General features: G+C 43.3%; 1 protein-coding gene across 4 annotated transcripts in view; it reads right to left on the reverse strand.

Moving 5' to 3' along the window:
• The window catches only part of SMAD2 (SMAD family member 2), an 83,878-nt gene that overhangs the window by 45,656 nt on the left and 12,885 nt on the right, over positions 1-25,337 (reverse strand). For all 4 annotated transcript variants that reach the window (XM_032798446.2, XM_032798444.2, XM_075066842.1 and 1 more), the window contains exon 2: positions 23,569-23,854. In XM_032798446.2, the coding sequence (XP_032654337.1) occupies positions 23,569-23,804 (236 nt within the window). In that variant the 5' untranslated portion in view covers positions 23,805-23,854. The remainder of the gene's footprint in view (positions 1-23,568; positions 23,855-25,337) is intronic.

Below are 25,337 nucleotides of genomic sequence, written 5' to 3' on the forward strand. Positions count from 1 at the left end.
AGAATATCCAAAAGTATTTAAATAAATGGTATTCGATTATTAACTGCGATTAATCATGCAATAAAGAATTTTAATAGTTTGACAGCCCTAAAAATAGCAGTGCCTTGTTTACACTAGATCTCTTTTTTGACCTGAGGCCAGGTCTACACTACCACTTACTTCAGTATAACTTACATTGCTCAGAGGTGTGAATATGCCACCCCCCTCAGCAACACAAGTTGCACCAACCTAAGCGCCAGTGTGGACAGGGCTACAGTGGCAGGACGCTTCTCCTGCTGACACAGAGGTGGATTTATTATGCCAACGGGAGAGCTCTCTCCCACCAGCAGAGAGTCTCTCAGATGCACGATAGTGGTGTAGCTGCATCAGTGCAGCTATGCCGATGTAGCACTTCTAGCGTAGACTAGCCCTAACATGCATGGAGCTACAGAAAGTTGGGAAGATTTGATGACTCACTAACTTTGATTTGATGACTCACTAAGATTTGATGACTCATTCCAATGCATCCATACAAGTGAAAGCAAAACCACATCATCATAGATGGTATCGTGAAAAACTGATCTGGTTTTCATGGCAGAGTAGTAAGACAAGAATTCTGTCTACACTAGTGTCTTCATATCAGACTAAGTGCATGGTTGAGCTATAGATATAGATTCAGCGTAGATGCATATTGGATCCTTATTTTCAATCCCAAATTCCATCAAAATAGCCAAGTGTTACTTATGGGGTAATCTGGGGCTCCAGTATGGGCTTTAAAGCACAGTAGTCAGCTTCTGAGTGACAAACTGACCTTGTATCAGTCGTAGCTTGAAGCTGCATCTACACTTCTTCCTGGCTAGAGTACAACTCCTCCTTCACTGGCATCTGCTACGGTTAGGAAGACACTTGCCACTCATGGGATCACAAGCAGTTACTGCATCAGAGTGGAGCTGTGATTTGTTTTTATACCTAGCCACTTCCAAGCATTTACTTGTATAGGAAGACACTGACTATTCCTTTATAATTTCAGTAGGCCATCTTGTTAGCCAAAACAGAGACCAAAATGTAGTTGTGTTTCTCCTATCTCTGAACACCCTCTTTTCTCTCTTACTACTGTAAAATACTGTCAGTCCTCTCATCTCCCAAGTGAAGACCACCACCTGTTCTAAGCTTGAGAAAGAGTTTTGGGTTCTTTAAATAGGAGAATCCTCCCTCTACCAGCAACTCCCAGTCATAGGAAGCAGAAATAGCAATACTTTAAAGCTTGTTAAAGAAACAGGAACTGGTACTTCATCTCTGAGATAGAAAAATAGCCTAATCTTTTACTATGAAATATCAGATCCTTGCTTCCCACTGACTCAAAATACAAGCTTTTTTGTGAATAGTGCAAGGTAAGACAGCTAAATACCAGTTCATAGATTTCAAATATATTTGCATGCAAATTAGTTTAACTGACATGCCAATGCCTTCTTGCTTGCTTGGTACACCAATTTGGAGAGGCTCTGTCCTGCATTACACAGGAGGTCAGACTAGACCAGCGGTTCTCAACCAGGGATACATGTACCCTTGGGGGTCCATCAACTCAACTAGATATTTGCCTTGTTTTACAACAGCCTACATAAAAAAACACTAGCAAAGTCACTACAAACTAAAATTTCATACAGACAATGACTTATTTACACTGGTCTATAGACAATATTCTGACATGTAAAATAAATTGGATTTAAATATATAGTGAAAATGAAAAGTAAGCAATTTCAGTAATAGTGTGCTGCGACACTTGTATTTTTATATCTGATTTTGTAAGCAAGGAGTTTAAGTGAGGTGAAACTCTGGGGTGTGCAAGACAAAATCAGATTCCTGAAAGGGGTACAGTCATCTGGAAAGGCTGAGAACCACTGGACTAGATGATGACACTAGCCCTTCTGGCCTTTGAATCTATGAGCACTGAAGCAGATGCTGTGGTTGAATCACATGACTTCCTGAATAGCGAGATCTTAAAATTGGCAGACTTCAGTCTGATTTTTTAACACTAAGATTTCCTTTTTTTGCAGGACTGCCTGAACAGTGATGTTACATGATCCTGTAACAAATTGTAATGGTCCCCTAATATAGAGGATTCAACAGTTCCAGCCAAACAAGATTAGAACGTTAACTGCAGCCATACCCTTGTACAGAACCAAAAGGAAAGAATACCTCTAAGCAGATAGCATTACTTTATTTCTAACAGCTGTTACAATAAAAATGCTTTTGAGTCTGCCTATAAAAGAAACTGTACAACTTTTTACAACTCACCATCTAAGGACACATGGTTTGACTACTGCACTGTGAAGTCCAATTCCTCAATCCATATACCCTCTGCTTTGTTTCACCAGGCTGAAAGCCCTATTATAAAGTAGCCCAGACATGTATTTGGCAAATACATCAAGAGGTGTACAGAAAAATATGGCAATTGAAATACATATTCAAAAGCTGCAGTTACAATAGTGAATGATTGAGGAAGATAAAATGAACATGACGTGAGACATTAATACCCCACTGTAGGAACACTGTTACACACCTGTGGGTAAGCACTAACATTCCAATGAATCAGGTACGCATAATGGAGATAAAACACCCAACTTTAGACTATATATAATGTGACTAGTTACCTTGGGACAGAAGCAAGGCAGAAGATAGGGAACCAAACGACATAATTGACAGAAAAGATGGCATTCCTTTAATGAAGTCTTTGCCTATCTGGATTAACAGAAGTTTAATATTAGGTGTCCCCAGTCTCTATGCTTTGGGCACTCAACAGATCCTTGCCCCCTCCTGTGTGGCCACTAAGACAGAGTTTAGAAACAAAACAAAAATAGCAGCATAAGTGAGGAAGGTAGAGCAGACTCCAGATATTGATGCCAGAGTAAAGTTCAAAACTGCTGACCTGAAGAAATTATGCCCCCAGATGCAGTTTTGAACTTATGCCTCCTGTTCTTAAAATCTATCCCTCCTGCAAGGGAACACCAAGGGCCACATTTAGCTGTACCATGGGGAAAACTGGTTGAATAATAGGAATGACTGCAATAGAGGGATGTGATGACTGGGGAACTATGTACAACTTATGGATTTTGCTTATTAACTACGTACCTGTAGCAGACTACAAACTCCACTTTCATTGTAAGGTGGGTCTGCCTTCTCTGCTTTTTTTTTTTTTTTTAACTTCCACTTTAGACTGAAATTCCAGCAGGTAGTGACACAATGGAGGGTTGTCTATACAAAATGGAAGCAGGACTAGTCACAAGGTCTAGGCAACTGGAATGGGGAGGGGCAGGTCTCAGTTCAAAAAGGGGTATTACAAAAGTGGAATTGCACCCTGAGGGTATGTATACATTGCAGTTAGACTCTGCTGGCAAGCATCAGCCAACTCAGGCTTGTGAGACTTGGGCTAATGGGCTGTTTAAATGCAATGTAGACATTTGAGCTCTTGCTGGAGCCCAGGCTCCAGGAATGCGCCCTCCCCGCACTTTGCAGGGTCCTAGAGCCCAAGCTTCAGCCGAAGCCCAAATGTCTACACCACAGTTAAACAGCCCTTTAGCCCAAGCCCCATAAGTATGGGTCAGCTGGCACAGGACACACATGAGCGTCTAATTGCAGAGTAGACATACCCTGAGTGTGCGCCTAAAAGGCAGAGGCGAATGTCTGGATTCTGCTCAAATTCAGGAAGCAGAAAACATAGGAATCCAGTGTGTTGGCACCCAAATACAGCAGCCTGGTGAGTGTCCAGAAGGGAGAGCTCAGCTAGGGCTGTGACACAGACCAAAAGGTTGACATATGAAGCTAGCCATAGCAACACACATGACAGTCCATACTGTAGTCCCAATTCCAGATGTTTATCCTCCCAACATGTTTTGACCCATTTCCAATGGCAGCATACCCCAAACATAGTATTTTGTTGAAGGAATGTTGCAACAGAGCCAGTCTGCAGTTTGTTTGTTTTTTAAAAAGCCAGTTTCTAATGACAAGGGCATTAGGAAACTTCAGTGGCTTCCTGAAGTATGAGGATCCTTAAAAGTTACAGTTTGAGGATTTTATTGTCAGCTATGCCAATTATTTCCCCATATGGTTATTTTCACTTCATTTTAATCTGTTTAAGCTCCTGTTCTCCCAGTAAGTTCCTAACTAGCATACCAACCCCTTCAGACTCCTCTATACCAAAACTGTCACTGCAGTTTTAGTTTCAGAGAGTCTCAGTTTTACGACAGAGGAAGTTTCATAAACACAACTTAAATAGCTTTGAAATGCAAGGGTGCATGCAAGTTTCTTTACAGCCTTCCAAAGGAAGAACTGCAAGTGCTTATGCTTATTTCTAAGCATCTTCTCCCCAATACATCCATAATGGTCACTTAAGTTCAGAATTTAAGCTTTCCACAGATTAGAGGGCAAAACCTGATACAGAAGACTGCATAGAGTTCCTAACAAATGTCCACTCAGCATTTACAGATGTCACATGCTGGGATACAATCCATACCAGAGAAGGGTTGTGTCACCACCTGCCCTGCAACCTGGAGTGCCTCTCAACACTTTGCTGCTGTAGCTCTCAACCTGGGCTGCTCAAAACAAACAGTCAATGAGCATGCAGTTCACATTCCAAGCGTCTGTGTATAGCTGCAGCCTGCCACCATATTCCAGTGACTGGCTTCCACCAGCCTTGGTTGTCACTTGCAGGGTGACACCAACACACTTAGTCCTGAATTTCCCCCCCACTAAAGTGTGTTCTGCACTGTCCAGCCCTTTTCTGGACTGTTCAGATATTTTAGGTCTGTTGCCCCTGTGAAGAGTCAATAGGTATATCTCCATATCTCATAGAACCGGAAGGGACCTTGAAAGGTCATCAAGCCCAGCCTCCTGCTTTCACTAGCAGGACCAAGTACTGATTTTGCCCCAGATCCCTAAATGGTGCCCTCAAGGATTGAACTCACCACCCTGGGTTTAGCATGCCAATGTTCAAACCACTGAGCTATCCCTCCCCCCAAGTGTACAAGCTTTCTACTTTAAATGGAGTTACACACAGTTCAGTTTAAAGACAACACTGGATTAGTTTTGATTCAAGCATATAACAAGTTTATTTAACTACAAAAAGATAGGTTTTAAGTGAGTACACAAGGCTTTAAGCAAGTACAAGGCATTGAAGTGAGAAATGGTTACTAGAGAAATAAAGATAGACACTTTCTAACAAACTAAACTTGGTTCAAAGTAAAATTCTTACTACAGGATCCCAGCAACATTACTGACCTAATTCTCAATTCGGGATTTGCACCCAAAGTCAAATGCCTCCTTCCTTTGTCTTCTTAGGTGAAAGATCTTGGGGGTGTTTTTGCCCTCACTTTATGGTCCAATCACCCTTTGAAATGCATTTTCCTGAAGGTTACCCCTAGATAAACTTAATTCCTGCTGTGAGGTTGGAGTCATGTAGTGAAAGAGGTTCCATGCTGCTCCCTAAAATGCAGATTGATCCGTTACTGCCCCCAACCCCACCTCTTTGCCAAAGAATAGCCACTTGACAGGTGATTGCCTATCAACTTTGATGACACCTGACTAGAGGTCTCAGTTAGTCCTTTGTCTTTTGAGAAACAGGTTTATCCACTCCCCAGACTTGTCTGGTAACCAGACATCAACGTAAGTCGAAACTATGACTGATACATTTCACCATGTGGAAAGTTATGCAGCAACATATTATTGACCAGGAAGTTATACATCTTCAAATGATACTGCACAAGGCATATTTTGTACAATTACTACAATAGTGGGGGGTGTGAATATAGGGGTGCGTTTGGTCACAGATCTCACCCAGCAACCTGTAATCCACAGTGCAGTTTGATTGAAAACATACACTTTAATGTGTAATGACGCCCTCAGAGGATACTGAAAAGGCTGTTTGTGGGGGTAGAGATGTGACCACCCTGCTCCCTTTCTTATGATTAAATTTAAAGCAGAAAAGATTGTTTGAAATCCTCTTCACTGTAAAAGTGATCAGACATCAGCTGATCGTAAACCAATGCAATGGTGCCTCACCCGAACCTGAAAAAAGCCAGAAACAAAAAGATCCAAAAAAGTATTGAGTGCTCTGTTCATGTCAATCAAGGCCCTGTGGATTATGCAATTCTCCAGTCATGGAAAATGGCATTACACACACAAATATATTATACAATTCAGTATTTTTGCCATGGAACTGGCCATTTTGCTGCAACTAGGTACCCAATGTTTTCTGTGTCTGCTTTATATTGAAGTTCTCCAAACACCATTGCTGGCATCACCGATGTGCCTGTCTAGTCTAGCTGCAAGAACAGATTGTTGGAAGGCTCCAATGATTCCTTCCCAAAATGCATCCTGTCAGTGGACAACAATGCATAAAGTCCTCATACGCCAAACTCTCCTTCTCAAGGAATCTTAAATTGGACAGAAGGTGTGTTCGTAGCTTCATCTAGTTGTAATGAGAGCCACTGGCTCTCCCGAACTCTTCTAAATTACTGTCTTCTGTCAAATTCATGACATGACGTAAATGTCAGGAGATAAGTGGGTAGGGACAGAACAGATTACTGTTTTGACTTCATTGGTCACATTAGATTCTGAAATATTAACACTATCAAGATACAGGGGGTAAACTATTACCCCAGTTACAAGCCTTGGTACTTTCTGTAGAGTCATTTGCACCCATGGTACCCACACCGACATGACAAGAGCACCCCTGTGACTAGAATCCGGCCTATGGGATCCCATGCCATTTGGGCACTTGGCTGACAAAGCTTCCTAGCGAAGCTAACACGAGAGTGCTAGAACACGTGAAAAGAGGCACTTTAAGGCTGTAAAAGTTGTGAAGTCACTAAAACTAAGCCTGTTATAAGCATGCTTCACCATAATGTGAACAAGTTGGCACTCAGAACCAGAAGTGCCTCTTCCACCAAGTTTGTCGACTCTAACATAGCAGTTCTAAATTGCTTGTTTAATTGTAAAGACTTTCCTTGCCAAATCTGACTCTGCCCCTGCTCATATATGTATATATCACTCATCACTAAGGCTGCAATTTTGGCTTGTTCATAGTAATTGTTAATTTAAAAAAAGTCTACGACCCCTGCAGCATCAGCTCCTGTGGTCCCAGCTCTGGGCATTGCGACATGGCCCACATTGTTGCAGCGCCCCTACATTTTGGCACATCTGCCCCTCTGCATATGGAAATTAGGATGGGGGACAAAAAATGTGCTAATCTGAGTAAACCTGCAATCCAGCGCATAATGCTTTAGCAGCATGTTCCGTACGAACCCCCTCCCCAAGGTCAAGGTGGGTTCATTCACCAGCCGCACCTGTTCTGTGCAAACCTCTTCTCCCCAACCAGGATTGTCTTCTCTGACTGCAATAGGACAGGGTGGGCTTGCACACCAGCTGTGCATCTCTCCACTCCCTCTCCCCCCTCACTGCAAGGGGGGGGCTCACTCACCTGCTGCATGTATATTCCTCCTCCAGGTCAAGAGGGTTCCGCTTGCTAGCCATGCATCTCTCCACCCACCCCCAGAGGCCAGGAGAGGCTTGTTCATCAGCTGTGTGGATTCTTCCCTGTCCCTCTGGTCTCACTCTCCAACCACCCCATCCAGAGACATGATCTTTCCCCGACCCCCTGCACTAAAATGCACTAGAGTAGTAAGGCGATGATTTTTATCATACACCATCACTGCTTGCTCCAGACACTTCTCCACATGAATAGACTACGAAATAGGCTCTCACTCTGGGAGTCAGCTACAAGTGTTGAGAGAGTGACCAGCCTTTCTCCTCTCCCCAATTCCCTCAATTTGCAATATGGGAAAGAAGGGATGTATCACAGCTAGAAAGCAAAGGGTTCCAGATTGGAAGGGGATAAAGGTTGTAGTGAGAGAGAGACATTGGGAAATACAAGTGTAGAGTACCCACACACGATGTGCTTGAGAACTTATTGCATATACTAAGTTTTTTTATTCTCTGAATTCATTCACAGAACAAGGCCAGATTCTACAGTTCTTAGCTAATAAACCCTTGCATAGGGCATATTAGAAAAACAGAATTAAAATGCATTGGATTAAACTTCCATAAAAAACCCACATTTTGCATAAAGAGGAAACTTCACAGAACTGGATCTACAACATTCAGCTATCATAATGAACCAAGATCTGTGCCTGGAAGAAAAAAGGGCACATGTTTAGAATGAGATTCAAGACAAGTGTGGCTCTGGGAAGCTTCTGGATGCCTAGATTTACTTTACACAAAGCTTGTGGCTATTAATAAAAATCCCCCCCCCCATATTCAGACCAAGATTCTGAAGAGAGACTTGTGAATACTTAACAGCTTGATTTTGTGTAAAGAGTCCTACAAGAGCCTCAGTGGCCATTTTTACAGGGTTACTTGTAAAATACTATTATTTAGTGCCACTGCTTGAGACATTTGATCTAGTACTCTATAAAACCTATTCCAATTTGTTTGCAGTGGCTAGCTCTGCTACTTACTGAGAAATCCTTATGTAAAAGGTGGTTTACTTTTGAGTTTGTATCAGACCAGTTGACACTCCATTAGAATCCTGTGTAAACTCAAAGCCATGGAACCTACTATAATGATGCTTCTCCACTGCCTCTAGAAAGTCATGTAATGCAGAATAGATAAGGAAAATACAAGTTTAGAATCCAAAAAGTAGAATTCCTGAGCACAACAGGTTCTACTCAGGGTAGCCTTTAAGTACACCACCACCTCTTATTCAGACTCCTTGAGCACGCAGCGGAACAGATACCAAGCAATGTTGGTTTTATGGCATCCCTTAAAGTCCCATTGTAGGTTTCTACTCCTGAAGGAGTTCTGATTAGATGGAGAGTCTCCACCTGAGAAACACCAGCTTGCTTTAATCAAGCACTTCGATGTTGGTGCTATGAATTCTGCTGGTCCACAGACAGTTCAGCTTTATAAAATAAATCCTTGATACCAGAAATATTCCTGCTTGTTCTCTCTCAAGGACATTTATTCTGTCAAATAGTTCTGACAACCAGCAGCACCCCCGGGGCAATCCTATGCTTTGAATGCTAATATTTCAGATTTGACCATTCCTCTATTGTTGTAACCTATTACTGCAGTTGCAGCATAGCGCAAATTGAGGCCTGGTCTACGCTACAATTTTAGGTTGAATTTAGCAGCATTACCTTGATTTAAGCCTGGACCTGTCCACACGACAAAGCCCTTTTTTCCCCAACTTAAATGGCTCTTTAAATTGATTTCTTTACTCCACCTCTGATGAGGGGATTAGTGCTGAAATTGACCTTGCCGGGTCGAATTTGGGGTAGTGTGGACGCAATTTGACAGTATTGGCCTCTGGGAGCTATCCCGGAGTGCTCCATTGTGACCGTTCTGGACAGCACTCAACTCAGATGCACTGGCCAGGTAGACAGGAAAAGACCCACGAACTTTTGAATTTCGTTTCCTGTTTGCCCAGAGTGAAGAGCACAGGTGACCATGCAGAGCTCAATCAGCAGAGGTAACCACGATGGAGTCCCAGGATTGCAAAAGAGCGCCAACATGGACCGAACAGGAGGTATGGAATCTGCTCACCATATGGGGAGACGAATCCATGCTTTTTGCAGCTGTTGGGTTGGCCATTTAAAATGGAATAAACAAAATGCCAAAACATTACAAAAAGTCTCAAAGGGCATGAAGGACAGAGGCCATAACAGGGACGCATAGCAGTGCCGCGTGAAAATTAAGGAGCCAAGGCAAGCCTGCCACAAAGCCAAAGCAGCAAACCAAAAGTCCGGGGCAGAGTTGCAGACATACTGCTTCTACACTGAGCTGAATGCCATCCTGGGGGATGCAGCCACCACTACCCTAACCCTGTGCTTTGACTCTGCCCATGGAGAATCATGCAACACAGAAGCAGGTTTTGGAGATGAGGAAGATGAAGAGACTGAAGATAGATCACAGCAAGGAAGCAGAGAAACCGGCTCCCCCCCCGCCCAACCAACAGCCAAGATATGTTTTTCACCCTGGACCTGGAGCCAGAACCCCCTGAAACCCACCCAAGGCGTGCTCCTGGACCCTGAGGGAGGACAAGGGACCTCTGGTGAGTGTACCTTAGTAAATATTACACATGGTTTAAAAGCAAGCATGTTTAATGATTAATCTGCCCTGGAATTTGTGGCCAGTACAGCTACTGGAGAAGTCTGTTAATATGTATGGGGATGTAGCGGAAATCCTGCAGGGACATCTCCAGAAAATTCTCCTGGATATATTCCCAAAGCTGTTGCAAAAGGTTTCTGGGGAGAACTGTCTTATTCCATCCGCCATGGTAGGACACTACCACACCAGACCAGTAACAGAGTCTGGAATCATTGCTCAACAAAGCATGGCAGCATATGGTCCTGGTGTTTGCTGTCATTCAGACAACATCCATTCCTTATCTGTTATCCTCTGGAGAGTGATATTCACGGTCACCTGGTTGAAATAGGGTGCTTTTATTAAGGGGACATTCAGAGGTGCCCGCTCCTGCTCAGCTGTGCTGAACAGAAATGTTCCCTGCTGTTTGCCATGCTGTGGAAGGAGGGGTGATCATCCTAGAGATTTGGGGGGGGGATTTGGGTTTGTGCTGCAGGCTAATCTGCAAACTGCAGCCCCTCCTTTTAAATTGCAAACCCATTTTAAATAGACAACCCAAGGGCTGCTTGGTATGGGAAATGAGGGCACTGCTGTTTGAAACCACTCTCACATGTTATGAAGGTTAAAGAAGCCAAAAGACTGTGGCTTACCATGGCTGCCTGCAAGCCGAATTCTGTTGCCTGGCACTGCGTGAGTGATCTCACACCACACTGGCAGGCCCTCAATATAAGAGGCAAAATGAGACCTTGCAACGAAAGCACGTGCTGTGTAATGTGAACTGCAAGGTTTAACGGGAAAGAGTAATCCTATTGTTCTCTTAAAAACTGTCTTTCACTACCAGTCTCTCCACCCACCCCCCAAACCAGCTGCAAATGTTTCTCCTTCGCAGAGGCTAGCGAAGATTAGAAGGCAAAAAAACTGCACTCGGGATGAGATGTTCTCAGAGCTACTGCTGTCCTCCCACACTGACAGAGTACACCAGAATGTGTAGAGGCAGCCAATGTCAGAGTGCAGGAAAGCACAACAGGAATGCAAGGAGAGGTGGCGGGCTGAAGAGGGTAGATGGCGATAGAAGGCAAGAGTCGATGTTCCGACTGCTGGAGCATCAAACCGATATTCTCCAGCGTATGGCTGAGCTCCAGGAAAGGCAGCAGGAGCACAGACTGCTGCTACAGCCCGTGTGACTAACCACCCTCCACCCCAAGTCCCATAGCCTCCTCACTTAGACGCCTAAGAAAGCGGTGGGTAGGTCTCCGGCCACCCAGCCACTCCACCCCAGAGGATTGCCCAAGCAACAGAAGGCTGGCCTTCAATAAGTTTGAAAGTGCAGTGTGGCCTTATCCTTCCCTCCTCCCCTACCCCACACTTCCCTCGCCCCCACCCCTCCCGGGCTACTTTGGCAGTTAGCCCCCTATTTGTGTGATGAATTAATGAAGAATGCATGAATGTGAAGTAAGAATGACTGTTGCCTCAAAGGAGGAAGGAGAGGGTGTTTAGCTCACAGAGAAGCAGAGTGAACCAAGGAGAAACAAAAAAACAGAACTTTCACACCATAGCCTGGCCAGTCATGAAACTGGTTTTCAAAGCTTCTATGGACAGCACATCCTGCCGTGCTCTAACCGCCCTGGCGTCTGGCTGTGCGCAATCAACAGCCAGACTATTTGCTTCAACCTCCCACCCCACCATAAAATGTCTCCTCCTTACTCTAGAGATTGTTGTCGCTTGCTGTGCGCTCCACAATGGGAATATTGGTTTCGCTGAGGTCTATCTGAACCAGTAAACTACGCCAGCACGCTTTTAAACGTCCAAAAGCACATTCTGCACTTGCTCAGCCTATAGCTGAATAGCTCCTGACTACTGTTCAGGCTGCCTGCGTATGGCTTCATGAGCCACGGCATTAACAGGTAGGCTGGGTCCCCTAAGGATAACTATAGGCATTTCAATATCCCCAACTGTTATTTTCTGGTCTGGGAAGTAAATCCCTTGCTGCAACTGTTTAAACAGATTAGTGTTCCTGAAGACAAGAATCATGAACTCATCCCGGCCATCCTACATTGATGTTGATGAAACACCCCTTGTTATCCACCAGTACTTGCAGCACCACTGAAAAGTAACCCTTGCGGTTTATGTACTGGGTGCCCTGGTGCTCCGGTGCCAAGATAGGGATATGGGTTCCATCTATTGCCCCTCCACAGTTAGGGAATCCCATTGCAGCAAAGCCATCCATTATTACCTGCACTTTTCCCAGAGTCACTACCTTTTGTAGCATCAGCTTATTGATTGCTTTGGCTACTTGCATCACAGAACCCCCACAGTAGATTTCTCCACTCCAAATTGATTCCCAACTTATCGGTAGCTGTCTGGCATTGCAAGCTTCCACAGGGCTATCACCACTCACTTCTCAACTATTAGGGCTGTTCTCATCTTAATATTCTGGTGTTTCAGGACAGGGGAAAGCAAGTCAAAGTTCCATGAAAGTGCCCTTATGCATGCGAAAGTTTTGCAGTCACTGGGAAGTGTCCCAGACCTGCAACACTACGCGGTCCCACTAGTCTGTGCTTGTTTCCTGGGACCAGAAGCAGCGTTCCACAGCATGAATTTGCCCCATTAACACCATAATGTGCACATTGCTGGGACCCATACTTTACAAGATGGGTATGTCCTCAGTCTTGTCACCGCGCTGCTGTCGCCTCCTCGCCTAGTTTTGCTTTGGCAGTTTCTGCATATACTCCAGAATACTGCGCATGGTGTTTACAGTGCTCATAATTGCAATGGTGATCTGAGTGGGTGCCATGATCCCAGTGCTATGGCATCTGGGCTGAAAAAAGGTGCGAAACGATTGTCTGCTCTGATGGAGGGAGGGGCGCCTGACGACATGGCTTACAGGGAATTACAGCCCACAAAGGGGGTGGCTTTGTATCAAGGAGAAACACAGACAACTGTCACACAGAATTGCCCCCTCAAGGATCGAACTCAAAACCCTTGGTTTAGCAGGCTGTTGATATCACGGAGGGAGGGAAGGAGGGAAGAAACAAATGAATACAAAACAAAACAGTGTTTATTTCTTGTTTTGATCCACTCCATCTATCTTTTAGATCTTTAGGGTGGCAGCAGACAGTGCAGTTTGACTGCTAGCCATCATCACCTCCTCGGTGCTTGGCAGAAGATGGGAATGACCTCGCAGAGTCACTCCCATATCTGCCCAGGCACCTCTGACTGACCTCACCGAAGTCGGCTAAAACAGCACCCAGAAATACGACGATGACGGCTACCAGTCGTAACGCACTGTCTGCTGCCAAAAGGCAATGAGCTGCCCCTGTGTAGCAATGCAGTCCCACGTCTGCCAGCACCCAGAAGACTTACAGTGACAGTCAGCTGTGCGGGTTCCATGCTTGCTGCGGTATGGCATCTGCACAAGTAACCCAGGAAAAAAAGGCGCGAAACCATTATCTTCCATTGCTTTCACGGAGGGGAGGGATGGAGAGGGGGGCCTGACAACATTTACCCAGAACCACCCACTACACTGTTTTTGCCCCATCAGGCATTGCGATCTCAACCCAGAATCCCAATGGGCAGCGGAGACTGTGGGAACCGTGGGATAGCTACTCACAGCTACCCACAGTGCAATGCTCCGGAAGTTGACACTAGTCTCGGTACTGTGGAGGCAGTCTGCCAACTTAATGCGCTTAGAGCATTGCATGGGGACATGCACAACTATATAAAAACGATTTCTAAAAACGACTTCTATAAATTTGACCTATTTTGTAGTGTAGACGTACCCCGAGTCTAAACTCAGTTTAGATAAGGGAATAAGCCATTGGACTGTTCACCATGTATTATGCTTTGGTCTGTTAAAGGTTTGATTTCAGTTATAGCTAACACTTATACAAGAGATTCAGTTTTGGTCAGCTTATGAGGAGAGATTAATAAGACAGGGACTAGAGACGGTTAAAGGGAGATATGCTTGAGGTCTATAAAATCATGACTGGTATAGAGAAAGTCGATAAGGAAGTGTGTTATGAGAAATAGTAAACAAAGAACTAGGTGATCACCAAATGAAATTAAATAGGCAGCAGGTTTAAAAACAAAAGGAAGCATTTCTTCACACAAGGCAGTCAACCTGTAGAACTCCTTGCCAGAGGATGTTGTGAAGACCAAGAACATAACAGGGTTCAAAAAAGAACGAGAAATTCATGGAGAATAGGTCCATCAATAGCTATTAGACAAGATGAGCAGGAATGATGTCCCTAGCCTCTGTTTGCCAGAAGCTGGGAATGAGCGACAAGGGATGGAGGGCTTGATGATTACCTGTTCTGTTCATTGTCTCTGGGGCACCTGGCACTGGCCACCATCAGAAGACAGGATACTGAGATAGATAGACCTTTCGTCTGACCCAGTAGGGCCATTCTTATGGCATAGGATTTTTAAGTGACATGGGTCAAGTGAAACCATTCTGAATACCAGGAAGAAACTGCTTCTTCACAAGAATTCCATATAAAATTCATCCTCCTGCACTATACATTTGTACTGTTACTACTCTTGGTACTACATTGTGCTGTTTGACTTTAGTTTAAAACTGCCAAGCCCAGGCATATTTGTAAACCAAATTCTTGAAAGCAGAACATGCTTATGGATTTTAGAAAATAAAGATCACAAGTGGCAATATTTAATACCTACTGTTTCCTTAAAGACTAAAAAAGTCTTTAAATCCCATTGATCTGTTTGGAGTATTCAGCCAGCTAACCACAAATGACTAGGTGGCTAGCATCACAAGGAACTCTGCACTTATTTAGCCTCTGCTCTAGATTACTGACCCACTTAAGAAGGGCTAAGCATCCCCGCTGTGCAATCCCAACATGCATTCCATGTGTTTCTGCTTTCTCAGAATTCTTATACTGTTTGATAGAACTTATTTTAAATTACATGAACAGCTTTTCCATGAACATTGTACGTTATAAAACACTCATATGAAGTTTATTTAGTATACAGCCACCTTGACAGACCAGATGTAAGAATTAAAATTGGTTCCAGGAACAAGTAAGATTTGAGAAGCGTATGCAGTCTTATGATACTACTTGACAAAAAGTTATTTAAACTCAGCCAAGTCTACACTACAAACTTAGGCTCAGGTAAGCCACCTTGCATTGACCTAGTTGTGCATGTTTCTATACTTAAATGTGTCTCCCACCGAAGTAAATATCCCCATTACATACACAGTAAGACCACCTCCCAAAACAGCATTGAGCCAAGGTTGATGTACTGAGATCAATGCAACACTAGAGTACATGCTGTGTTACCGATGTCAAACCTAAGAGTCCCTCAGCAGCTGTATCACAATGCCTGACAAATGTAAACTCCACTGCCCAGAGGCCCTGGACACCAGAAGTTCCCTCTCCTCTTTAAAGCCCATCACATTTTTTGAACACTTTCCTGATTATCCACCTTGGCAAGCACAGCTAGCAGCTGTGTCATCATGAGCAACTGCCCAACTAACCATGCCAACTACATGTGCCAAGGCAAAGTGCATCTGGTGTAGACAAGAGATATTGGCTCTCCTCTGCCTATAGGAAAAAAGAGGCTGTGCAAGCACCGCAATGGACCAGTGGTCATAGATTCTCCTCATGGCCCTTGGCTTCCCTCAAATCTTCAATAATTCCCCAATTTCTGATTTAGATTCATTACTTCCCCCTTTCTTACATTTGTTATACACCTTTCACCCATCACCCCACTACACACTTCCAAAAGCTGTCTTCACTTCCTCTCTAACCCCTGGTCAGTTTTTAAAATATGGTGGCCTTCTTCCTCAACTGTGGCTTCTGGGGCATCGAGGTAAGTGTTATGTGGTTCCAATTGTTCTTATTCAGAAAGATGTGTTCTTCCTCTCTGATCTGGCTCAATTGTTTTCAGCCTGGTGTTTTAGTACGGCCAGTTTCAAAGTACACATATGACTTTATTCTACTTGCCCATTATATACATGATCACATCCTATTCACTTGTGCTTAAGACACCGTTTTATCAGCCTTGTCTTAGCAGTTAAATATTAACCGACCACAGAGTTAAAAAAGAATTCCCCTCTGTTGGCTACAACAGCATGTTTTGCATAAGGAAACATCTATAATGTTTAGAAATTCCAAAGATATTTTAGTACTGGCCACATGAGACCTTCAGCATATCACTCAAGCTGACATCCCCCTCATGATCATGCAGCTCTTTCTCCACATTACATATCAGTGTGTAAAGAGGCAGTCATCCTATTCCCCAATTTAAAGTTGAAGATCCAGATTCTGCAGAGGAGGTGTTTACAATGCAGTGCAGAACTGTAACACTGTAGTGGTAGAGTTCACAGAAGACAGAACAGCTGAATTCAGAAAGTCAGTTTTTAAGAGACAGAAATTCTTATTCAGCAGTTTTAGTATAATCATCCAGGGTTTTGTTTTGTTTTTTATTCAGATATCTCAGCAACTGCAGTGTTCTGGGACTCTAAGATGACCACATTTAGTAGGTGGGGGGAGACCTGAGGTATTTCCAGTAATGGATACACTTTCTGGGGAGTAGAGCAATCTTATAGTCCCAGAAGTGGAAGGGCTACATGTACTTCATAAAACTAAGGTTTAGGAAACTAAACAGTATGGAACATCTCTGGGTTCCAGATTCTTACTCCTAAGGTAGTCAGAAGGGACCAAGCAACTATTCAGTCTTTTAATTTATTTATTTTTATAATCAGACAAGCAAAGATGTTGAGTGCATGGATACTGCTTCCCAGTGAGTTTTGAGTTGATGTGCTAGGACAACAAGGAGGCACAGAGGCAGTACTCTGAAGAACAAACTTGGAACATTCTGAATGTGCCAGGTATCAGCAATACAGAGATTGCACTTCAGTTTGATATGACGGCTGCTTATGGTAGTGGTCCCCAATGCGGTGCATGTGGGTTCCATGGTGCCCGCCAGGGCATCTATGTGCGCCCAGGTACTGGCTGGTGGACAAGCACCCGCCAAAACACCACCGAAAAGTGACATCACCGCCGAAATGCGACCGATTTTCAGTGGCATTTTCGCAGCGACGCCTCGACATTGCCGCTTCTCAGCAGCATTTCTGCTGATGCTTGTCCACCAGCCATGATCCTAGGTGGCTCATCGTCCAGCACCCGCCACCCGGAAAAGGTTGGGTACCACTGGCTTAAGTGAACAAAGGATTTAACATAGGAACATACTAGGTCAGACCAGCAATCCACCTAGTCCCATACCCTCTTTTCTGGCACTAGCCAGTGCCAGATGCATCAGAGGGCATGAATAGAAGAGGGCAATTATCAAGTGATCCATCTCGCCATCTAGTCCCAGCTTCTTGCAGTCACTTGTCAATCAAAAAAAACACTTAACTGACAATGGATCTTGGAAAACTCCAAATCACATAAAAAAAAGGCTTCCTGGGAGCATGTGAGCAATGGCTGCTGCCTGTAAAAACAGTCACGCATAGACATGTGACTCCAAACTCCATTTTTGCTGTAATTTTCCACAGTAAGAACAAAGAGGCGTTCTTACACCTGGAGGAGACTATAAAAGGTTGATGCTTCATCTCCATCTTGTCTTCAATACTGCTTCATACCCGCGGAGGGACTTTGCTACAAACTGAAGCTTTGAACAAAGGACTGAAGGACCCATCCCAGCTGTGGATGTACTCTGCAGATTCAAATCAAGTCTCCAGTTTATTCCAGCACTGCTACAAGCCTGAACCATGAACTTTGCCATTCCTGTATGTAATTTGATTCCATTTAACCAATCCTAGCTCTCATCCATATCTTTTTCCTTTTATGAATACATCTTTAGATTCTAAAGGATTGGCAACAGCATGATGTGTGAGTAAGATCTAATTTGTGTATTGACCCTTGTCCGGAGCTTGGTCTTTTGGGACTGGGAGAACCTCTCTTTTACTGGGGTGTTAATTTTCACAACCATTCATCCCCATGAGTGGCACTGGTGGTGATACTGGGAAACTGGTGTGTCTAAGGGAATTGCTTGTGGTTAGCCAGTGGGGTAAAACCAAAGTCCTCTCTGTCTAGCTAGGTTGGTTTGCCTTACAAGTGGAAAAACCCCAGCCTTGGGCTGTAACTGCCCTGCTCTAAGCAATTTGTCCTGAACTGGCACTCAGTTGGATCCCACCAGAATCAGCATAGTTACAGGATCCCTCATTTTTGTTCCCCTTCTCTGAAACATTTCCAATTCTTATATTTATTTTTAAGAGGGTGCAACCACGACTGCATGCAGTATTCAAGATGTGGGCATACTGCAGATTTAGACAGGGACTTAATATTTTCTGTCTTATCTATCCCTTTCCTAATGGTTCCTAACGTTGTTAGCTTTTTTGACTGATGCAGCACATTGAGCAGATGTTTTCATACAACTATCCACAATAACTCCAGGATCTCTTTCTTGAGTGCTAACAGCAAATTTAGAGCATCATTTTGTATATATAGCTGGGATAATATTTTCCAAAGTGCATTACTTTGCATTTATCAACTCTGAATTTCAACCACTATTTTATCACCCAGTTTTGGGAGATCCCTTTAACTCTTCACAATTTGCTTTGGACTTAACCATTTTGATTAATTTTATATCTGCAAACTTTCCCACCTCAACCTTCACCCTCTTTTCCCTGATCATTTATCGTTTTATTGAAGGGCACTGGCCCAAGCACAGATCCTCAGGGGACTATGCTATTTATCTCTCTCCATTCTGAGAAAGGAAACAAAGAGTAGGAATAAATGGTCCAATCTTTTAACCAATTACAGATCCATGACAGGTCCTTCCCATTTATCCCATGCCTGCTTATTTTGCTTAATAGCCTTTGGTGAAAGACCCTGTCAAAGGCTTTCTGAAAGTCCAAGTACACTATACCAGGGGTCGGCAACCTTTCAGAAGTGGTGTGCTGAATCTTCATTTATTCACTCTAATTTAAGGTTTCACGTGCTGGTAATACATTTTAATGTTTTTTTTAGAAGATCTCTAAGTCTATATATTCTATAACTAAAATATTGGTGTACTATAAAACAAACAGTTGTCAAAAAGTTCAAGCAGCTTCATTTAAAATTAAAATGTTGATCTTACGCTGCCAGCCGGCTGCTGGTCTGGGGTTCTGTTCACCTAGGTCAGCAGTGGGCTGGGCGGGACCTGCGGCTGGGACTCTAGCTGACACGGGTCCAGCAGCCAGAACCTCAGACCGCCAGCAGGCTGAGTGGCTCAGCCCACTGTCGCTCAGGGGTTCCATCCGCTGGCTCCTGCCAGCCAGGATCCCGTCTGCCGAACCCACTCAGCCCGCCGCCGGTCCAGAGTCCTGGCCCTGCCCACATACAATGGATACCTGCCTTCTTCCTGGTTCTCGCCCATTCTCTTCCTCTCTTTGCACTGAGCTGAGGGCGTGGGAGTGCACTGAGCACTCAGCTGGGGTGAAGGGTCTGGCCAGGAGCTAGAATGAGGGAGGGGGCTGAGGCAGGAGATTTGGGTGTGGGGCACTTACCTGGGCAGCTCCCATTTGGTGCAAGAGATGCAGGTGGGAAGTGGGGGGTGCAGGAGCTCTCATTTGGTGCTTAGGTGAGGGTAGGGATGGGGGGGCAAGAGTCAGGGCAAACGACTGGGGGCATGTGAGGGGTGCAGGTGTCAAGGCAGGGGGTGGGGAGGCTGCGTATGGGAGGGTAAAGGAGTCAAGCAGAGGGCTGAGTGTGCATGAGGGGGGTACAGGGCTCAGGGCAAAGGCCTGGGTGGTGGTGGGGGGGTCAGGGCAAAGGGCTGGAGGGGATACACCCCTATTTCACCCCACTCCCCTTCCCAGAGGCCCTCCCCAATGGACTTCTTCTCTGCCTCTGCCAGGAGCAGCGAACACACTGACTCTGCTCCTTCCTGTCCCCCTCCTTCGCAAGGGCCATCAGCCAAAAAAAAAAAAAAATAAAAATCGACTGGGGGGGTGGGGGGGGAGAGGAGAGACAGAGAGGGGCAGGAACCCAGCACACTACGGGAAGAGGCAGGGTAACCGGCAGGACCAAGCTTCTGTCTCCTATCCCCCCGGGGTGGAGGTGAGGGAAGCAGAGGGTGGAGAAGAGCAGGCTGGGCTGGACAGGATTTTTAAATGGCACACTCCTGCCTGCCGGGACTCCTGGAGGCAAGCGCGTGCCATTAAAAAAATAAATAAATAAATAAAAAATCAGCTTGTGTGTCGTCTTTGGCATGCGTGCCATAGGTTGCCGACCCCTGCACTATACCAACTGGATCACTCTCAAAAATTCTAAGACTGGTGAGGCATGATTTCCCTGTACAATAGCAGCACTGACTCTTCAACATATTGTAGTCATCTACAGGTCTGATCATTCTGTTCTTTATTATAGTTTCTACCAATTTGTCCGATACTGAAGTTAAGCTTACTGGCCTGTAACTGCCGAGACTGCCTCTGGAACTGGCTTTTTTTTTAAAAAAAATTGGAATCAGATTAGTTATCCTCAAGTCATCTAGTATAGAAGCGGATTTAAGTGACAACTGTGATATGTAATGTGTTAGTTCTGCAATTTCATATTTGAGTTCCTCCAGAACCCTTGGATGATCACCATCTGGTCCCAGTGGCTTATTACCGTTTAATTTGTTCTAAAATCTCACCTAGCAACACCTCTGTCTGGGACCGCTCCTCAGATCTGCCATATAAAAGATGGTGCGGGGGCAGAGGGGGAGGGATCTCTCCTATGTACTCTGCAGTGAAAATTGATGCAAAGAATTCATTTTGCCTCTCCACAAGCCTTGAATTCCTTGAGCACTTCTTTAGCACCTCAGTTATCTGGTGGCCCTGCTGACTGTTTAGCAGTCTTCCCGCTTCTGATGAACTGTACTTAAAAAAATTGCAGTTAGATTGTCTTTTGCTACTTGCTCTTCAAATATTTTTTTTTGGCCTGCCTAATTATACTTTCAGATGTTAAGAGCCAAAGTTTGTGCTCTTTTCCGTTTTCCTCATTAGGATCTGACTTACAATTTTTAAAGGAAGTCTTTGTCTGACAACCTCTTTTTAGCTGTAGTAGTATTTTTTAGTCCTCGTGCTTTTTTTAAAAGAAAAAATTATATACATGTAGTTTGAACCTCTATTACAGTATTCTTAAGATGTTTCCATGCACTTTGTAGACATTTCACTTAATTTATAATTGACTGAAATCCTCATTTTTGGTAGTTCCTTTTTTGAAGCTAAATGATTCTGTGGTGGGTTTCTTTGGTATCTTCCCTTCCAAGGACGTTAAATTTAAGTTACAATATGGTTAATATTACTGAATGGTTCAGCTATCTTCACCTCTTGTGCCAGCCCCCATGCTTCACTTAGGACTAAATCAAAATATTGCCTCTCTTTGGGTTCCAGAACTAGCTGCACCAAGAAGGCATTAATGGTGACTAGAATCATTCCCTGCATCCTGTCCTGAGGTGATATTTACCTGGTCAATATGGGGATAGTAAAAATCCCACAGTATTGAGTGTTCTCCTAGAGCATTTCACTATCACCATCACTATCCTGGTCAGGTGGCCACTAGCATATTCCGACTGTTATACTCATTTACGCATGTAATTTCTAGCTAGAGAGATTCTATGGCACTGTTTGATAAATTTAAGATCATCTAAAAGAAAGCAGAGTCAAATATAGAATAGCGCCACTGCCCCAGCAGCACAACCTACTTTGCCATTCCTATATATTTTGTACCCAGCGTTACCATGGTATTTCATTAAACACCGACTAATTTCAGTTACTACTCTGCCACAAAGAGGGTGCACAAACGAGAAGTTATCTGAATGGGGGTGCAAGCAGATCCTAAGGAATGCAGTGATAAACTGACATGCTACTTAAAATACTCATCTTACATGAAAGTACATAAACCCAAAGCTAGAAAATGCAGGCTAGTTCAAGACATTTAGACAACTCAGTTTACATTTTAAGTGTCAGGCCTTCCAGAAGTGTCTCAAAAGATTAACAATTTGGCCAAAAGTTGAATCCAACTTTTTAATCAATGTAGACCTATATGGCATAATCAGATTTTGAAGAATCAAAGCTTATTTAAAAAAATTCTAGGCCTTATGGGAGCAGAGAACTTTCCAAAAGTTAGCTGATTGCAAATTGCCAAACAGATATCAAAAAAAAAAAAAAAAGAGAGCCACTTAATTGCTCCAAAGGGTGTGAATTCTACCCGAGCCTACTCAGACAAGAATGAACATGTGTCTAGAAAATACATTTCTAGAGACTAGATTGTATGAGGAAGGGAATGGGAATGAAGTCCACAGAAGTGAGTTGCTGCAAGGAAGAAAGAAGAATGGGGATAAGAATAGTAGTAGGCCCAAAATGTGAGCAAAAGGCTATGCCATACGCAACAAGGGATGTAAAAGCTATTACAACATAATGGTTATAATCTGCCCTTGAAGTGTGATCATCATCCATTGAACAGTCAAAGTTCTACGGTGCATTAAGAGCTGTATGCAGTTTTAAGTTTATATACCAGACCAAGTGTCCTAATTAAACAGAATTCAATCTCTCAAAAACAGGAGCAACACTTTTGCTTAGGCAGCTCCTTAGTCTCAATAGAGCTCCTATGTGCTTAGAGAGTTCCCATTTCATAAGGTCCTGTACTAAGTTTTTCAGAGCAAGAAAAACAAGACACCTATGAAGTGCTCCCATATTGACTTTCTGAAAAGAGTTTAATGAAAATAATGCACATGCCTCAGTGGTATTATACATAATATGGATCTACAACAAAAGTATGATCCTTTCACACAGGAGCTGCTATGAATAAAGTTGAGAAAGTTAAAGAGGAAAAAAATGAGAGATGAGTGAATTACTTGCAACATAAAGCACAGGAAATGTATTCCAAGTTAACAGGAATTGCTTTCATTAACTGGTAAGAAAGAATAAGTACACAGTAAGTTCTCACAGCAAAATGCCTCAGGGCATATGAGATTTCCCATCCAAGAATGGGTGGGGGCGCTGCAGATTGCACAACTGACATGAGTTTAGCATACACCTCAAGATGACCTTTACACACAATTAGCTGACTGAAGTGTTGACCAAGGAAAAAAAATCAATTTTACACTGGAAGTGCAGGTTCTGTAGGCCCTTCCAGGGCTGTCAACTGAAGGAATCAAAGAAAATGCTACAAACTAACAGCTCACAGAACCATTCTGCATAAGTGGGGATCAAGATAGTAATTTTAACTGGCACATCTTAAAATATTTGTCCTATTGAAGATTGATATTTTAAGAAGAACACTGTTCAACTGTAAATAGTAAAATAAGCACTGAGACATGTTAAGCTACGAGTTTTCAAAAAGGTTACATATTTTGAAGCATGTTACTTACACAGTTAATGGTCTGTAGGGATGATTTAAAATAGGTGTCTAATCAGTCACTCGTTAAGTAGTTTGAAATTATTTCAAACCCGACTGCACTTACCTTGGTATTGTAACACATTTTGTATTGCAGTTCTGAGTGGTGATTGCTTTCTCAAGCTCATCTAGTTGTCCTGTTTTCTTGAGCTTCTTGACCAAGCTTTTCACTGCCTTCTCACACCATTTTTCCTCTTGACCATTCTGCTCACCACCACCAGCCCCTCCAGAACCACCAGCTGATTTCTTCCACCCCAGCAGTCTCTTCACAACTGGTGGAGTGAATGGCAATATGGATGACATGTTCTCCAAAACAGCACTCTGTGTCCAATAAGTTAGCTGCCCTATCCAATCTAGGGAAAGAAAGAATGACACATTAGCACCTAGTTTTTAGTGGGGCAGATGCCTTGGTAAGACTCTTTTACACCTAGATGCAGCAGAACTTGGGGATATTTTAGAATGCCTAGTCCAACAATTGAAGTGTTTGTTTTTTAACTAGAAGACAGCAATAACTTTCTATGTTACCTTCACAGACTAGAAGTCAGTCAGGTACAGAAGTCTCCCCCAACATGTAAGCAGTAGCTACCCATCCATCCTCTCCCTCCAAACCCACACCATACACCTATGACATTCTCATACTGTATTGTGAAAGTTCTAAGAAAGTCACAATACACTCCTGTTCTCAGCTGTTTAAATGAAGGCAAGGGATTTAAACAGAAGAGTGTCTCGTTCTATAACTCGCCTGTGACTAGTGCAGAAATCAGTTTGTTTTTGCATTAGATCTACAGTTTTCTACTTATACCACTTAAGTTAATATTAAAAAAAATTCATTTTACAGGTACAGTTCAATACATACAATGCAGTTTTAAAGGAGCGACTCATCTAGATGCTACTAAGAGGACATAGTACAGGATAATCCTCCAAACTGAGTGGATTATACAAACCCAATTCATTTGTTCACTAAGTTCTGATAAATTTGACAGCAAGATATATACCAAGGTACACATTTTGTCCAGCATGGAGTAAGATGTCACTTACTTAACTCACGACTTGGACATGTCACGATCATTGTTGCATAGAAGAAGTTTTCTGCCAACTTTTTAGCTAACCATTTGCTGCCATACCAGAATATTTAAATGGCTACCAAATTTTATTTACACAAGGGATGCAATCAATTTGAAGTCTTTTTTATATAAACTGAGCTAAGAGGGTGGTATACTATTGGTTTTCTGCAAGCTATGTGTAAACATGGGCAATGAAGTCTGCCAACATTCAGTAAGAATACTAAGAACTTTATTTGTATTTAATCCAAACTTTCGTCCACTGGTGCTGGCAACAGAAGTAGTTTGATCTATCTTTGCATCATATGGTCTTTCATCTGATATCCACTATCAGTTCAAAAAGAAGTCAACAGGATGTCTGTGGGTTTATATAGCTGCAAGCCTGGAAAGGACACTAAAAAATGCATGCCTTACTTAGAAGTCACCCTGCCTGATGCTGTTTGACTATTCTGTATCTGCTTTAACTATTGTAAAGAATTCTTAATTTCTATTAGTGTTTAGTAATTTTGGATAATCCATATAAATTCAGAACCAACTACACAGTTTGTAGGGAAGACAGACAAGTGTTGCGACTTTCCTAAGGACAGTCTTGTGAATAAATCATGGGACTGGAAAGTCAGAAACTACAGGCTCTAATTGTGTTTCCAGCAGGGACTTGCTGTTTGAATTTCAGCAAACCACTTAACTGCCAAGATTCAATTCTCTCACCTGTAATGTCTCCTTACTTCAAAGAGCTGTGGGACCTCAGCATTTCCTCCTGGCTCCCAAACCTAAA

This window comes from Chelonoidis abingdonii, chromosome 6 (assembly GCF_003597395.2).
Source record: "Chelonoidis abingdonii isolate Lonesome George chromosome 6, CheloAbing_2.0, whole genome shotgun sequence".
NCBI classification, from domain to species: Eukaryota; Metazoa; Chordata; order Testudines; family Testudinidae; genus Chelonoidis; species Chelonoidis abingdonii.